Source organism: Epinephelus fuscoguttatus, linkage group LG6 (assembly GCF_011397635.1).
Source record: "Epinephelus fuscoguttatus linkage group LG6, E.fuscoguttatus.final_Chr_v1".
In the NCBI taxonomy this organism is placed as follows: domain Eukaryota; kingdom Metazoa; phylum Chordata; class Actinopteri; order Perciformes; family Serranidae; genus Epinephelus; species Epinephelus fuscoguttatus.
This window is the reverse complement of record NC_064757.1, coordinates 19905744-19923959: the sequence shown is the minus strand read 5'-3', so window position 1 is coordinate 19923959 and position 18216 is coordinate 19905744. Positions and strand designations below refer to the sequence as shown.

General features: G+C 42.7%; 1 protein-coding gene across 6 annotated transcripts in view; it reads right to left on the bottom strand.

The window, feature by feature from the left end:
- Positions 1-3390: 3390 nt before the first annotated feature.
- rhobtb4 (Rho related BTB domain containing 4) overlaps positions 3391-18216 on the bottom strand; it is a 50027-nt gene continuing 35201 nt past the window's right edge. For all 6 annotated transcript variants that reach the window (XM_049578066.1, XM_049578068.1, XM_049578065.1 and 3 more), the window contains 8 exons: positions 17402-17587; positions 16171-16990; positions 15823-16042; positions 14683-14801; positions 10379-10529; positions 10027-10115; positions 9773-9878; positions 3391-9102 (listed from right to left, as the gene is read on the bottom strand). In XM_049578066.1, coding sequence (XP_049434023.1) covers positions 8924-9102; positions 9773-9878; positions 10027-10115; positions 10379-10529; positions 14683-14801; positions 15823-16042; positions 16171-16990; positions 17402-17587 — 1870 coding nt within the window. In that variant the 3' untranslated portion in view covers positions 3391-8923. The remainder of the gene's footprint in view (positions 9103-9772; positions 9879-10026; positions 10116-10378; positions 10530-14682; positions 14802-15822; positions 16043-16170; positions 16991-17401; positions 17588-18216) is intronic.

Below are 18216 nucleotides of genomic sequence, written 5' to 3'. Positions count from 1 at the left end.
CAGGGCACAAAATAATATACTGTAGCAACTTCCTTTTTTTTCAAGCAGACTGAAGACACTCTGGTATCTCTGTCTCGGAGTGGAGGAGTCCTGTTATTGCTTTCCCGGAGGTGGATAATGAGGTGGATGTGGGAGAGACTCACAAGTGGCGATGATACAGCTGAGCAGAGGTTAGTCACTAGTAATACGATGGGGTGTACACACATTTATCTGACAGCTGAACTCACAAATGCACCAGCAAATGAAGGTCAACAACACCTTGACTCAGCCTTGAGAAACAATTGAGGTCAATTGAGGTGCGCGACAGGGGAGAGAAGGAAGCATCAGAGATATGTTGCAAAGTTGGAAACAAAAGGCAATGGGTGGAGAGAGAGAAGAGAAAGAGAAAGAAATAGCAGAGTGCACACATGCACATCAAATGATCAAATGTTCCCTTTGCCTGTGTGTGTGTGTGTGTGTGTGTGTGTGTGTGTGTGTGTGTGTGTGTGTGTAAGGGAGAGAGAGAGCAAAAGATCTACACTTTCTCTGTGAATCTGGGTGTCTTCTCAACAGGCCTCCAGGTGAGGTCACTACTCAGCTATGCGCCTTCACAACAGCCTTGAGATATCTTCCCCTTGAGCCTCAGCTTGTACAGGTGTGTGTGTGTGTGTGTGGGCATGCAGTTTTAATTCACATTCTTGCCTCAGTAAACGCAAACACAATACAGAGTGCTGCTTCTTCCCCTCTTCACTTTTTCTCCCCTTTTAGTTGTTCTAACTTACTCGACAAAAGCTTTTGACTTCCTCGTGGTTTCAAAGGCAGCTTCAGTGAAATATGACAAACATAAACAAATAGCAGGGCTATGCGGAAATAAAAGAGAGACCACAAATCTCTGTTCAAAAAGGGCGCACCACGTCTGCTTTCCCATACAAAACAGGCCTTAAATTAGACCGTCGTGTCAGGATGATAAAGTATTCATAAACTTTGCTTTGAGAGGCCCTGATTTAGAAGTGTATGCATGTGTGCGTGTGTGAGGGCAGACAGTTTTGTTTATGGAGCAGACCTTGGGGAGGTCTGGACCAACAACATGTAAATGACACACACTCCGAGGAGGGTGAAATATTCAGAGGAATGTGCTGTCACTCCTCAGGCGATGGACCTTTGGTATTACTTGCTGATCCACTTTTTTTTAGAGAATGTCCATGGCTTGTGTGTGTGTGGAAGTGTTATCGTATCCTTGAAAGCTTTGAAGCTCTGAAAATACAATCTTGTTTATCAGCTTAGTGCTGTCCCAGGTTTGATCAAATCATACACCCTCTCTGAGATTTAGAGCTTCTTCCCACTCCTCCACTGTACTCTTCAAGGCCTCAAGCATCAGCAAAGATTCATTTATGATATCTGATCATTTCAGCTTTTATCATACTACGATGAGCCCTTACACATTTACATTGTGATATTCTCAATTGTGAGACAGTGTTTTGTCTTTTGCTCTCAAATTCAGATCTTCTTATCTGCTCCCGAGGGAACCCTGGAAAATGGGAGCCAGATGTGGTGATGTCAGCGCGTGTCTGTGACTCTCAAGCTGTGTTCTACGAGGCTGCGGTGCGAGAGCAGGGGCAAGGTTGGTGGGAAACTTGAGCACAGCCCACGGATCAAACAGCTGACGCAGCCTAAAGGTCTGTAATCAGTGTTCAAACCCATGCTGGTGACCGTGGATGACGCCGAGGTCTCCGCTGCAAAAACGCACCCTAGTAAATTCCTCCATTTACTAGAGAATGAGAGGAAAACTGGTGTACGTCATTGGCTGTTAAGAGTTTCATGGTAGGCAGCTTTACTGGTGTGTTTTCCTAGAAGAGTCAGATTGTAACACGCACACACACACACACACACACACGTCAAGATGGCATATGGACACACATGTTCCACAAACCGCAACTGCCACCTTCCCTCGTCACTCCTCTAAAGTTACTCATCATCAGCCACATCACTTAACATCACCATGGCAACACTCGGCCCACTCCCCCCCATGTTTCTGTGGCTTTCTGGGATCCTGTACCAGAATTACTCTATTAAAAGTCTCAGCTCACAACATGTTCTTGATGATGCGTGTGTTCAGGGAGCCACTGGGCGAGAGCTGCTGATTCAGTCTTTCTGTCACCCAAAGTTTCAAGAAAATGTCAAGGGAATATAAAAGAATGCACGTATGTAAGAGAGCAACTTCCAGGGCAGCTTTTAAAACCAGAAGTGAGCAAATAAAGCATTAATGATGAAACAGAGGCTGATTGTGTTTAGAAAATAGTTGTTCATTTTAATTTCAATTGAATTTCAATAAAGACCAATAAAGGATAATGATGCACATGTGTATTTCAGTGCATTGCGTAACATGAGTTAACTCAGGGGCCTCCTAACAGCACCTCAGTTATGGCCCTGCAGCAGTAAACATCTATGATCCCTGGCATATCCTCGAGCACCAACCTCACTCTGAGTCTCTTGAATCATTCAAAGAATCTCCCACTAGGCGTTGAGAGCCTTCCAGAAGACTTGCACGGCTGGACCCAGGGTTGCAGTGCCTGTTTTCAGTTCTGTGTGATACATGTTTTGTTCTTATAATCACAAAAAAGAGATTGTTTGAGTGTGTGTGAGACAATAAGGTTTTCATTCAAATTCCACAGCTTTTGCCACTAGGTGGCACAGCTGCCTCAAACTTGCAGTGTTTGTGCATTTTAAATGCACTGTGTGAGACAAAGGGCTGAGAAAGACAAAAGAAAAACACAAAGAAAAGAATCCACTGTGTTTTTTTATTATCCTTTTCATTATTTGAGACTCTGTGTTGACTTTTACAATATAGTGGATCATTCAGTGGACAAATGAATGTACGCTGTCAATTCTGTCAGTTTACAAAAGAGAATATTGATACGGAATATAGATAATTTTTCAAATCTTCCATTCATGCATTAGCTGTAACCACTTATCCTATTCAGGGTTGCGGGGGTGCTGGAGCCAATTACAGCTGACAGGGGGCGAGAGGAAGGGAACACCCTGCTACAACAGGGCCCACATGCAACCATTCACGCTCACATTCACACCTACAAGCAATTTAAAGTCTACAATTAACCCAACCTGCACGTCTTTGCACTGTGGGAGGAAGCCGGAGGAAACTCAGACACGAGGTGAACATGCACGTCCACACAGAAGGGCCCAAACCTGGAGGCGGGTTTGATCCTGGAACAGGACAGTACTACACAGCACCACCATGCCGCCCTTTTTCACATCATATTCAATTTTGTTTTCCTGCAGAACTATTAGTGGTGTTATATACTTTCTTCAAATGATGACCATCTTGAAACTGAGTAAAATTAAGCGGAACAAAGAACATATCCAGATATCGGAAAAGTTGATTAACCACATAGAAAAACACACATTAATAAATACGTGAGACAAGTTCAAAAGATTAACAGTTTTAATAAAATCCATGTCAAACATCAAAATACTGAAATGGCAAAAAAAAGGAAAAAAAACAACTTTTTTTCTACGTTTGTTTTTTTTTTTTAAATTTTGTACAAATCACAGTGGTTCAAAAATATTACAAATTTTTTAGTTTCAAAACATTTTTTGCAACAGCAGCAAAACATTCTGATTGTTGTTTATTTTCTTGAAAGCCCTTAATAGTTTGTGAGTGTGGTGTGCTCTCTCTCGTTTGCCTTTCTTTTGTAATACACACGCTAACATGAGCAGTAAATGTTAATAAAACTCACGAGTCGATGAAAAAAACAAAAGTGCATAACAATACTATACAGTACAGTATATACGATCCACTTAAAAGTTACAGTATAGACCAGGGGTTAATAACACCATGTCTGTCTATATAAACACTGTCCCTGTCTTGGGCCTCTCTGTGCATACAATATGTATACACCAGCTTAGTAAATACAGTGTGGTGAGCAGTTATAAGGTGAGAGGTCAAATCCAGCTGGGACTCAAATTTACAACACTGTACTGTACTTTGGAAAAACAACTATCATCATTAAAGCATAATATATATAGTTGTCACAGCTATTTTCTGCCTTTAATCCAACCAGTAGTCCACACATGCTGTTCCCCAACTTAGAGTACACTGACTTTATGCATGACTGTGACACAGTACATTGCAGCTAAAGAGTGGAAGCAATAGGGTTTACTACTGAATTTGGCTTAAAGAGAAAGAGATCACAAGAAAGTGGAAAAGTAACAAGATATTTCAATTTCGATCAAGAAAAGTGGTAAATATAAAGACGTAGCAGACTTATCAAAACAGCTGTATCAGGCTACATAATAGAAAGTGCAGGCACCTGAAAGAGTGCGAAAATATTATTTTATCACTGCTGGTTTGCTGGGTTTCTTGGTCATTCCATAATTCGACAAGCTTTAGCATAGATGATATTTTACATGCTGAACTTGAACATATCGTTGTTGTCATTGGAAGTTATCACTATGACGCTAAGATACTGTACATTGAAAGAAAGCTGCCTACTTTTATTTCTGTGCTCACGTGTGTATTTCTTGGCTTAGTCAACTTTGTTTTTTGTTTGAGATTTCACTGAAGGCACAGAAAAGGAGACGCCAAAGACTCTTGGTCGCTAGGCCTCACGTTTAAAAAAGGAAGGTCAGGCCTGCTAAGAGGGAAGAGTGCTCCATGTAAAGTAAATGAGGAGAAGATGACAGTAAAAAAGGATGTGATACGATAGAGCAAGACAATCCAGGTGGATAACACAACCCTACTGTACATCCGACATCAAAATGTGACTTTGGCCTGTAGGGATCAGCGTGGAGCAAATATCGGGGGTTGAATAAAGCTTACAATGTTTAATAATTTGCATCTCCATCTCTACCTCTCTGTATATCAGGGTTTCTCAACCTTTACTGGCCCATGATTTCATTTCTTTTCCCCCGCAATTCTCAGTTCACTGAACTTGGAGTAGACTCAAGTCTGGCAGTTCATATATTCAAATAAATATTATAGTGATTAAGACATATATTTCAAACCTACATAATTTAATTTATTAAATATTATTATTTCAGTTTTAGAAACTTCCCACCACCCCATATGCATACCAAGTGATCCCAGATAGGATCGCGACCCCAAGGTTAAGAAACACTGCTGTATATACAGAAGTCTATGTCTAACCCCAGAAACATGCATCATGCTCTGTCATTACATACAGGCTAAACCCAAACATTACACTTGGCTTTAAGCCAATTTAGGACATTCTTAAAATATGTGCATTGCAATACTTGATTTCAGTTAAAATGCATCTTTATATGATTTTCAGTTTTAATGGCCTGTGCCTAATGTCTTAAAAATCACAAGAAGAAGCTAGATTGATTGTGGTAACTACAGTAACAGCACAAAAGGGACAGCTGCACGGCAGCAAGTGATCATCTGCATTAGTCCTCCGAGCAAATGTCTACAGGATGTCCCGGCATATTAATTAAAATTGTAAAATTAGTGATGCTACCTTGAGCTGTGCTGAGTTTATTTAGTAAAACTTGACTTGTGCATAAAGCCATACAGCGAGAAGAGAGCTACTGTGGAGTTCAGTGCCGACTAGACCTTAAAAAACAAGAAGCTGGACAAGTCGTGTTATTCAGCTCCTCACTGAGCAAGTTGTGGGAATTTTTTTTTAAAAGACTTAAGTGGAAATATCGTGCTACAATCATCAGGTTTTAGAAACAATCTTACATAAGGAGCAATTCATGCTAAGCACAGAAAGGTATAGTCATAGAAAACAAAACCAAAAAAAAAAAAAAAAAAAGAAGAAGAAAGTGCATTCCAACACCAAGTGTCATTATACTGACAAAGTTAGGCCACCATGCAAATTAACCACATTTCAAAAGTAGCTGCACTCTCCCAGCACACAGGCCAGCCAGTGCTCATTAAAAAGCTTTGCTTTCTCAAAGTCAGTGGTTTTGAAGTTACAGTACAGGACTCAACCTGTTCGTCATTTTAAGCTCTACCTCTCAATCACCTGGTTAGCGGAGATTTCCAACCACGGTGTCAGTCCAAATAATTAACAATCTAGAAAATATACTAATCAAAGGCCATATGATTAGACCAATCTACTCTACTACACTCTACCAAGGGTTTTAATTAAGGCTGTTTGCATAAAAACAAGCAGCAGGCCTAAAGATTCTCCACAGGCGTGGCTCTAGTTGGCTCAAATATCGGGTGAGAGTGCATAAAGCAACACTTGAATCCATTTTACACATCTAACATTGTCACGGCCATTGTCTGCTGTACTCGTCATGTCAAGCACTGCAGAACCTGTCTGCAGGTTTGCTAAAATCCCAAACTAGTTTTTAGCTTTGTCCAACTATAAGGCACACGGACCAAGAGAAGAGGTTTAATGGGTCAAACCAACCATCAATAAGACAAATCCAACAGCCATCCCTTCTATGGGGAACTAAAAGGAGGCCATGGAAGTTAATCAAAAACTGTCCCCAACTTTCACCTCTTTAGGTCTCTTTTTTAAATTCCCAAAGCCCTGCACTGGGATGAAACATCTGTGTAGTAATTCCAAAAGATGTAGGTTGCATGTAATGCTGACTGAGACTTGTTCACTTTTATTCCACTTCTACTCTTTTCAGCGAGAAATCAGCTCAATTCTCACTCGGGTCTCATGAGATCCTATCTGACTTCTATTTTCGGTAGCTGACAATGACTTTAACACGCCTCCTATAGCGCACCACATGTCTCACACAATCCATCTATCTCCCACAGTTGCCTGGGTAAAGCTAAGGGGCACAAACCCACAAATAGAACGACGTGCTAATAGAAACTCCTCACCACAAAGTCTCGTTTTCACATTCGGCGCTAAAGTCCAAAGAAATTAGCACCCTTGACAAGAAAATCCGACTTGCTCTCGTACGGAGTTATACATCAAATCCTTTGAGACGACACTCACGATTGCAAATTCAATCTAAAGTAATACTATTTTCCTGGTTAACGAGGAAGCATAACGGATCACACTGTTTCTTGAATTCAAAAGCAGTTAAAGACATTACAAAGTTGTGACCACTGTATGTAAAATCATAAATCTACACATTCTAAAATCAGTGACCTATTACGACCTCTTACAGACTGTTAGCATATTGGAAATTAACATTGAAAAAAAAAAAGTGTCAAATTTGAATACCATCATTAATATTCTGCACTTTCACTGCAGGTAAACACTAAACAACTAGACAGACGCTTAAACTGTGAACATAAAAATCACAATGTGTGTCTGTGTGTTCATGTGGACACTGTCTTACTGTGTCTCAAGCACCATTTTCAATTCCAGCAAGAGGAATGGAAGGCAATGTCCAGCAGTGACACTGTTCTCCTGACACCACAGACTGAAAACACCACCAGCGGAGGGATTCAAATATCATATCATACCACCGCCTTCTCCCACAAGCCACTTTCTCTTTTCTCCTCCATCCCCTCTTTCCAGTAAAGGAAGCAGGGACGCGGACATGAAGAAAGCGAGGAAGAAAGAGATCAAAAGAATCACAGCTTTGGTATTCAGAATTAGGTGCTCATTTATAGTCAGGTACAGTCCTGTCTTTAAATGCACTAATAACACTGTGCTTTAGCTTTCTCCTAACACTCTTCAAGGAATAAAATTATACTGATCTTAATAACTGAAACTAGGGTGAAGCAATCACAGGCACAAAAACTCCTGTTAGTTTGTGTGAAGGTTAGTGCCGGGGCCCTGAGCAGTGCTGCCCCATAGTGGTGTAGGGGTGTAAAGGCAGGTTGGCTGAGGTGCTTCAATGCAACCAAGTGGTCATGGACGTTACAAGCGCATTTGTTTTTTAATACTGCATCCATCGTTTCTCAATGGCAGAGGTATCAAGTAAGGCTAGCCCTCTTTACCCCCATCATTGCTATAGTGGACACTTTGAATGTCTCTGAAGTGTAGATTGGTGAATCCACCTCATCAAGGAGAGCTCGTGTTTTGCGCTTTTTTTTTCTCTTTTCTCTTTGTTGCACAGGTGGTGAACAGGAGGGTGGAGCGGGAGGTGCAGGGGTGGATGACAGACGCCAAGGACCACATAGACTGGAGGCTAATAGTTTTGATCATGCCTCCTGAGGAAACATCCCAACTTGCTAACAGTTTGAAGGTTGCCCTTACACCGAAACTTGCACTCTAGATTGACAGTCCCATCTTTGCAATAGCAATCAAAATTCTCAACACTTCTTGGGAGTAGTGTGCGCCTGATACATAAGAGTGTCCTGGAAGGCGCAAAAAAAATATATAAAAAGGTCAAATAATATCAAAATAACAATAATTACATTGTTGAGTGTCAGTTCCTGGGAATCCAGTGCTGGTTTTAGAGGTGTGGATCTTTTGCAAGCTAACAGTCTGCGTAGAAGTGAAGGCAGAGGTAAACTCCCCGATGGGAGCTGCAGTGGTCAATGCGTAATAGTCATTAAGGTCAATGTGAAGGAAGGAGACTGAGAGAGATAGAGAGCCCTTGCTCCCAGTCCAATCACTCAAAGGCTGGGATGCTGTGAGTGCTGGTGGAGGGACAGAGCTCATGTGGAGGGGAAACGGGGCCACGCTGCAATGCTGCAGGCCCTCATAGATCAGGGCGTCTGGGAAGCACTCAGCTCGGAAGCATCACTTAATCATGCCAACCAACTGCAAACATACGCTCACACATCCACGCACATACCCTTCAGTTAAGTCCACACTTGTCACACAAGCATACCAAAATGCACTCATGAAGTCACCCACAATTATAAAGAGGCACATACATTCCCCCAGACATGCTGACATTCAGGCATAGTAGCACTGAGAGTCATTTCTCCACTGATAGAGAGTTCAAGGAAGACCTCCTCTATATGTGTTAAGGGGGGGTTAGTTATCCTGTGTGGGACGACCCAGGTCAGGACGAAGAAGTCAGTGGAAGAAACCCTTTAGGAGATGTGCGGAGAGGAGGACGGGTGTCTCCAGAAACACCAGCCCCGTTTGGTGTGTTGCTTGCGCAAGATCTCCTCCTCACGCTCACGCTCCTTCTGAGATCGCAGATAGCGGTCTTCCTCCTTCAGGAACCACACAGGAGGCCAGCGCTGCTTCTCAAAATGCCTCTGGTTTTCTACAGAAACAAAGATATGAACGGAAGAGGAGAATAAAAAAAAAATGAAACACTTAAAAGATTTGAAAGATTTTAGGTGTCACTTCAAATGTGCGCTGACAGGGTAAAAGAGTGAAATCAACAAAGACAATAATTGTTGCACAGTGAGGGAACTGTGAAATAATAACGTCATATAAAAGGTGACATGAGGAAACAACCAACAGCAATGAAGGTCTGAGGACAAGTGAATGAAGTGAGGTATTACACTAGGCATTCTACTATTTATGTAATATGTGTAAAATGTATTCACACCTTCATTAAACATGAATGTTGCCTATAATGTATCTGATGCAAGACACAATTGTTTTTTCTTCTTCTTTTTTTAAATAAAATAAGCCCATGAGGGTCTCATGTGTTTCTCCCACTTCCTGCTTCCTTGCATCAGTGTTTTTCCACACAAATAAAAAAGAAAAATCCAGCTCTCCCACTCACAACCGAGTGCTCACTATGAACAAGTCACCACATGCTATAATTCCACAGAAGTGTGCTTAACCCCAAAAAAATGTGTTTTTGTTCAAACTAGCACTGCAAAGCAACCTTTGTAGGAGTTTTACTGAGAGGAAAGCTGCATGTGTGAAAGAGGTTTGGGAGAGGCAGATTATTAGGACCAAGACAGGCAAGGTGTCTTTACCTGGAGACATGGCCTTCATGTCTTTGGGAAACTTGCGGCAGATGCTGTTATAATTAGTGCAGATGTGATGGAGACACCAAGCTGATAGCTGCTTGGCATTGTGGAACTGCAAAAGGAACAGAGAAGAAATGGGTTATTACAGCTATGAAGAGTAAAAGAAAGTATTCATCTTCTTTTTAAAAAAATACAACTTCGAAATAATCATTAATAAATTATAAATAAATAAATCAAGGGACGGTTTTGCCAGGACAGACCTGTGCAAGCTCGAGGTAAGCCAACACTTGTCCATCAATGTCGCCTCCTTTCACCGCCACCTGGAGAAGCTCATCCACAGCATGCTGTTCTGAAGATGCACAAAGCAGACACAATCATGTCAATATTACTGTTTGCATGCACCACTGACATCTTTATCACCCAGTTGTAAACTCTTAGTCTGTCTGGCAGTCTGCACTGAACTCTCGTCACTGATAAAAGGCAGTTTTGTGCACAGATAAAGCTCTATCAAAACCATATGTTGCTACAGAAATATACAGAACAAGACATTCAAGCCAATAAAGAAGGTAGTTCTCTTTGCAATATCTCTAACGCTGCAGAGAGAGTCTTTACCTGTGAGGGCTACAAGGCGTGGTAAGCATAGGCGGTTGGCGAGAACAATTAGCTCCATGGGCTCCAGACCAGGACAGGGTGTCAGCAGACCGCAATACAGGAACTCCAACACCCCACGCATACAGGCTGTACTGGTGTTAGGAATGGATACCTGGAAAATGATGACATCAAGAAGAAACAAAAAAAAACATGAGAAACAAAGGGCTGTATGTCACTGAAGAGAAAATAGAGGCATTTTTTCATGAAAATTAGATACAATAGACTCATACATGCTATATCAAGTGCAATGGCTAGAAATGGGGTCGAAATAAGACAGTTATATCAATAAAAGCAGTGCGGTGGGTATTTGGAGGTAAAGGGCAGAGGACATGCTGTTCTGGTTACATTCTCTTTGATCTAGGCTCAGATGAAAGTGCTGTCTGGGGGCTAGTGATGTGAGCAATATGACTAATGTTAAAAACCGCAAAGCACACACAGGCAACCCTGCTATCAGACCCTTTTCACAAATGAGACACTCAGACATGCTATCAATGCTCTCCTTGGACAGTTCATCACATTATGCACATTATACTCATATAATGAAATAAAAGAATACCTGAAGATAATACATATCTACAGATGTAGTCAAAATGTTCAGGTGATTATTAGTGGTGACTGGGCCACTCTAGACAGTTAAACATGTATAACATTTTGGGTAAAGAAGCATATGAGCTATGAAGGCAATATTTTAGTGCCAATTAACAGAAGAAAAAAAAATCACCTGCAATGACCTCTAGATGTCGCCATACCACCTTAGCTAGTGAAGGCACTTGTCATACTGCTTTTCAGTGTAGCCCAGTATTCCACTTAATGTAGTTATATACATAAATGCAAACAAATGAGCAGGACCTTTATACGGCCCTAATTACTGATAATTAGACAAACAGCAAACAGCTATTCAGCGGCAGGTAACGCAGTCGAAGCCCAGTAAGGACGGAAGGAAGGTAACTTCAGATGACAGTGATGACCTGACCACTCCAGGAGCTCTCTGAGTGTCCCCACTGAGACACTCTTCAACCACCACCACCATAGCCAATTAGGAGAATGTCAGCATGGCGCGACCTCTCATTATGACTAAAAAGCCACAACATTAAGACAAGGGTGGTCTCTAGAGCTTGAAGCCCCAGCTGGGGCCGGGAAGCATTAATGAGTGGACACAATTGCAGTGACAGGACATTTATGGATAAGTGTTCTTTTGGCCCTTCAGTCTGCTGCCCAAAAGCTCAATTAATAGTTTAGTGCAAGTTTATGTTATTTGTGAAGCAAAGCTTAGACTCAGAGTGCTAAACAATGATCAGATCGAATGATTAACAAGAAAAGAGCTGCAATGGCTACAGGTTGTAAAGGAGATATGAATCCTTAAAGGGCTTAAAAATCACCTATGGGAACTGAAATTTTAATATTTAATAAATGTAAAAGACTTAATAGAACTCAAATTATTGTGAGGAAAAGGCAGTGAGTCACATAGCTGCTACCATAGATTGTGCAAGTTCAAGGGAAAGCGTAAGGAACTTGACGTCATTCTTCTTTTACATTGAAAAAAGTTATTTTTCTGTAAGTAAGAATTCCTGTTGACTTTTCCGTCCCCCCTTTTTTCTCGAGTGAGACAGAAGCTTAGCAGGCTTCTCAACTTGTAACACTCCACTGGGATGCACACTCACACGGTGAACACAAAACCACACACCTCGAACATAATCCAGGAGTGTACCGTGACACACTCTGCGGTAAGTTCACATAACGGCCTGTGCAGACCGCAAACCTCAATACATGCCTTCTGACTCATGGTTTTTGACTACCCCGCCATGGATAAAATGTCTTTGACTATGACTGATGATCCATGGAGTCTGTCATAATCATACTCATTGTATAAAAGGTCTAATAGTTCTGCAAATAATAAAGATAATTACAATAAATCCGTTTTAAACACCTAACTCAGTGCTGCTCTGCACAAACCCAAAATAGTCATGTTATCACACAACAGCATGAATACTGAAATCTGCGATCCTAAAAATACTGAGAGGGAAGTGTGACATGAGCATAGAAATAGAGCAGCGCTGGCTGATCACATGCTGCTCTCACCATTATTATTATTATCACTGTTACAGGTTCTATAAATTTTCCTATACTGTATTTATAAACTAACCTTTCCAAACTAAGAGAATCATTATTATACAATATGATGTTAAAGTCTGATACATAACCAATTTAGCCCTTTGTTGATTGTTCATGTTGTTGAGTTAATAGGGACGATGCAATTTAACATAGTTCCAAGAGAAAGTATGGGACTAAGATTTGCACATAGAGTTTATAGCTATGGCTAACTTTCAATTCTTGTCCCAAGCTGGGCTTTTACATGTAGCCCTTAACTAAAAATTTTACATATCTGTGCAACTCAAATCAATCACCATTCGTCGTCACAGTGATTTGGTCAAAACCAAGTAAAAAAAAGACATTCAAAAACCGAGTAAATAAGTAAAAGATTCATCTTGGTATTAATGATTTTCACTGCTTCTTTTTCTATGTAAATCTGCAGCATCACTATCTCCAAATACTTTCTCCACTATTGATTCTCTTTTCGAGTAACTGAACAGAATTAGACCATCTGCTGCGTCAGAGCTGTTGTGTCATGCTCTAAAAGCTTGTGTCTATAAAAGACGGGTGTTTTAGTAAGCATTTCTGCTCATTGCTACTGACACTGCTACTCAAACTAGCAATTATCCTTGAAGATGCGTGCCTCAAAGTGAATATGAGATGTAGTCAGCCAATGGCGTGGAAATTTTGAAAAAAAAGAAATCTGTGCATTAGCATCAGGGAAGAAGTGACTTTCGGAGCCAGCAGACAAGCTGCAGCTTCCATTGACATATAAAATCACATTGGCTCATTAGCACTGCAAAGCTTTTCACCAGCGTAACAATGCAGATACATTTATATGCAAATGTAAATACACTCTTGCTCATAAACACAAGTGCTGACAGCCTCATTGTGCCATCGGTCTTTGAGTCTTTGTCTCCGGGGCACCTGCCTTCTATGGTGTGCCAGCTTCATGCCATAAACAATGCAACAATAGTCACTAACATGAACCGTTTAGAGTAACCATAGACACCGGCAGCCCACCAGCAGCAAACACTGTGCCCCCTCAGTGATGCTGATGTCCTGCTTTCACCACCGTCCACAATAGCTGCGATGGCTTTTTTCCACACCCACTCACATGGTGCGTTCTGGAATAAAATCCAGGCCATCCACGTGGACGCACAAAAACCAAAAATGGTTTTCTTCTAGCCTGCCTTCTAAAACTTGAAGCTTCACACCTAAACTGAATACACAATATATGTATTCCTTGTCAGTCTCTCTCTGATTACTTCCAACCCTTCTGAGGGCCTGAATCTACGTAACCTAACCCCGCCGACCTTGAAAGTAATCATACCCCAGGGGATCTGGTTCTGCAACACAGTCCGGGGAGCAGCGACTTAAAGACAGACGGAGACATGAACTTCCTCTCTGATTAGGTCAGGTCCGGTGCACAGGCGCTGGCCCCGGAGGAGCACCAAGGGACCAGAAGCTGAACCTCAGGTGAGAGCACACCCGAAGTAACCAGACACACCACTTGGAAGATGCTGACCTTGAAAGAGGAACTATTCTGGGCCTACTTTGAGTACTAAGATAGGTTAGAGAAACATCCTAATTCTGCTGTCACAGGCTGTGTGAATTAAGTGTGTGTGTGTGTGTGTGTGTGTGTGTGTGTGTGTGTGTGTGTGTGTGTGTGTGTGTGTGTGTGTGTGTGTTTGAATGTACATTTTGTGTGAATAAAGCCTGTGTGTATGTGTGCATTTTCATGTAGGTAGATACTATAATGTGGTCATTATGGTCATTATGTGTGCAAGGCCTCCAGGAGTCTGATAACTACAGAGCTTCAACCACTGCAGGTGAAACAACGGTTTGTAGGCCAATCTGATAACAGGCCTCAGGCATCCTGCTCTGTAAACTTTAACATTCTGGAAGCACACAGTGAGAACAAAGACAACATGTGCTGTTTGTACAATGTCATGAAGGCAACACATCTCCAGAGTAATAAACCTTATTCACCTTTGCCTACTCTCCTCTTCTATCGGATGTTACTGCTGTTGTTGAGTACAGGTGCATGATTAGATCGTCCCTTAAGGCTGACCTGAGTTCACTTCCAAGAAATCAGACATAGAAACTTAATCCCTGCTCAAACCTTAAAGGTAACTCCATCCTTAAGCTCTTCCCCGTATATCTGAACTCACCTCCTCAATGTAGCTTTCCATGAAGGAGCCACGGAACATGGCGGCCATCCAGTTGCAGCTGGAGATGAGCAGAGGCTTATGGGCCGGGAGGCAGCCATCGTCCAGTCGGAACACCACATCTAAAACCGGGGTGGGAAAAGAGCATTCATCTCGTGGAGTGCCACAGAAGCCCAAGCTACAGAGGGGGAAAGACAGACAAGGCAGACGTCCATACACACACACACACAGGTAGGCAGAAGGCCAGACAGACACACACAGAGACATAGACACAGGTAGACAGACAGAGAGATAAATTGACAGAAGGACAGAACAAAGTTCTGACACAGAGTAAGGGAAGGAGAGCAGACGCAGGGTAGTAGGTCATGGAGTAAATCCTGTGTGGAATCAAAGTGTCAATGGGGAACACAGCAACTATGTTAGTGTTAAATGTTGTAACAGGCTTAAGGGTTTCATCTATCTTTAATTCAGTCCTTTTATAATAACTGGGATAAAGCAGATCTGTTAATACAATTGTTCCGATCCTAATTTATCAATATAATCTCTTATAAGCATTTTTAAGTAGGATTCTTTTTGTTATGATCATGATGACAACGGAGAAAGTATAGAAGGAAGTGAATGTGAGACAGGCTTTGTTTAGAGACAGCAGATGTCTGGCGCTGGCTGCAAATCTTGTGACAACAACATGCATACATAACCGCTTAGGGGGACAGACAACACCACACAAACACAAGACACAGGAAGCACACGAGGGCAAAAAACAGGACAACCGAGCAGACCAAAATGACAGTCATCAGATCATTTGATGACTTTAAAAGTCACTTCAGAAAACAGTTAAACCACAACATACAAAATGCATATTATATAGCAGATACTCAATGGAAAAATATGTGATCAAAATGTACACTTGTGTACATTTCCAGAGACTGAAAGAGAATGCTGGAAAATTATCGAAATCTTTCTCGCACATTCTCCTCATCAGCTTTTCACAAACCTCCGCTACTCACACTCTCACATACACCCACACACACATGCACACACCTACAGACAATCACCTACTGATGCAAACATGGAAAACATCTACAAATGACACCAACGCTATTGAAAGTATTAAGGCACTAAATGGTTGGCACTGTGGTTTACCAGCAAAGGTCCCCTTATTGAGACACTCCTTGATGCGGTTGGCTCTGCGGACGTGAAAGGCCTTGGTGATCTCCTGGTTCATGAAGCTCTCTCTGTTGAGAACATTGGCCACCATCATCCGCAGGTCAAACACCTCCAGCAGCTCTGCGATGGTGGCCACCTGCATCAGATCCCCTCTGCCCTCATCCAGACTCCCTGTGTACAGGTACTGAAGCACCGCCTAAAACCGGAAAATTCATAAGTTAAATTAACAATTTAGGAACAACTATGAAAGCACCAAAGAGCTCTTGTAGCCTGCGGTAATGATGCATATTTTTTTAATAATCTTTTTGCTTTTAAGTGCATCACCTTGAATGGTTCTTCCTGTATAAGGGCATCCATGGCAACCACAGTCATGAGTCGCGGTCGTCCAGTCACAGGATCGTCAACATGCTCCAGACACACACTCAGGAAACCCCGTCCCCATCCTGAAAGTGCTCGCCCAGTCCCCAGTGCTCCCAGGGAGTAGTGGGCTCGAGAGGGGAGCGCATTATCGCTCTGGGAAGTCCTCAAAGAGCCCTGCTGGAGCAGCTGGGGTCGATTCAGGCCCCGTACTCCTCCATCAACCCCGTCTTTATCAATGTCCAGGCTCTTAGTGCGCCCAGCTTGCTCCTTGGCTCCTCTCCTACTCTGCTCATCTTCCTCCGCACTCTCCAAATTTTCCTTGCTCTCCTGTTCCTCCCCCCGTGGCCCCATGCACGATCCACCAATATCAAGGGTGAAGAGGTCGTAGAACTTGGAGCAGGAAGTAGCCAGATAGACTTTGTGTGCAAAGACGCGAGTGGCACCGCCCTGCAGGAGGAAAAGGACATCTGCACACAGTGGCTGGCAGAAAAGGGAATCAGGGCCCTCGCCGTCTGCTGGAGGGGGGTCTGGGATGCCCACTATGGGGCGAGGTGGGCGAGGAGGTAGGAAGGGCGCCTGGAGAAGGGGCCTTTGGACCTTTTTCAGGTGGGACTTCCAGAACTGCAGGTGACGACGGGAGATGAGGGCAGCTCGGATGGCGTTGTCAAAAACATCTTTGACTCCAAACTGGGCTACAATGCTGGTCTCGTAGTAGGGGATCCCAAGTTCCTTTGCCACTTCATGGCCTCTCTCTGGGGGAAGGATATCAGTGGGTTTGATGGGTCTGTGGGACAGGAAGAGATGATGATATTAAAGATGACAGTGTGCGGATAAAGACTGAAATAAAAAGGAAGTAGGAAGTTGAGTATCTCAACACACTAGAAAAGGAAGACCTTGATGTTGTCAATTCAGTTCTCACTTTGACGACATTTCTCTATTCTTCATATATGATTGATCAATTGGGATAACAGTTAATGAATAAAACATATAGCAGCCAAAAAGTGACTCTCAACACCTTACAGGTTTTTCTTTATAACACCAATCAATCATAGGTAAAGTCACTGTCAACATCTTGTTTACAGTGATTCTGTTACTGTCACACTGCTATTACTTGTTACTGATTAACTGGAGCAACTCCACATGCAACCCTCTATCTGAAATTGTCTGTTAATGCATGATGAAGAGGGTGTCTCACTTGGCTAGGGGTCGTCGTGCACGGTTAACTGCATCCAGGTCGGCATAGCGCAGATCCAGCTGGCAGCCAACCAGAATGATGGGCGTTCGGGGACAAAAGTGCTTGATCTCCGGGAACCACATAGTGCGTACGTGGCGCAGGGAATTGGGATTAGCCAGAGAGAAGCAAAGCACCACGACGTCAGACCTGCAGGGGAGAGGAGGGGGAGGAGAAAGAAAAAGTCTTCATTTCATGTACTTACAACAGAACAGAGATCACAGATAAGATAGGAAAAAGATGGCAGAGGAGAGCTGATCTGTTGTGTCATGAGCAAGAGATGTCAGCAGAGAGAAGACATGCGGTCTTTGATGGAGTAAAGGGGACAGAAAGGAGAGGAAGAAAAAAGGGGTCAGCGCTGAGTCACTGAACATCTTGTCAGTTTATGTTAAAACGTGTGTGATATGTGTATGGAAGAAGCTTGTTCGGCTGCCGCGAGGCATTGTGGGAGCATGGACAGTGCCATCGAGAAAGCTGGGGTCACAAGACGCGCGTGGCTGGGCGGGTCTGTGGGTCTGTGTATGTGAGTGTGTGTGTGTGTGTGTGTCTGGGCCTCTGGGCTGGTGATCTGTGTGGCCCATCTCTCTCTCTCTCTTACGTAAATATCCCTAAGCCCTCCAAGGCTACATGGACCACAAAGAGAAGGCTAAGAATAGATCAGGATACACACACACACACACACACACACACTAATTCATTTCCTCAACCGATGTGTTTGAGCAAGCAGACAGCAGCACTTACAGCTATTCTCTGGTGCTGATATTTCCATGGCATGTTTG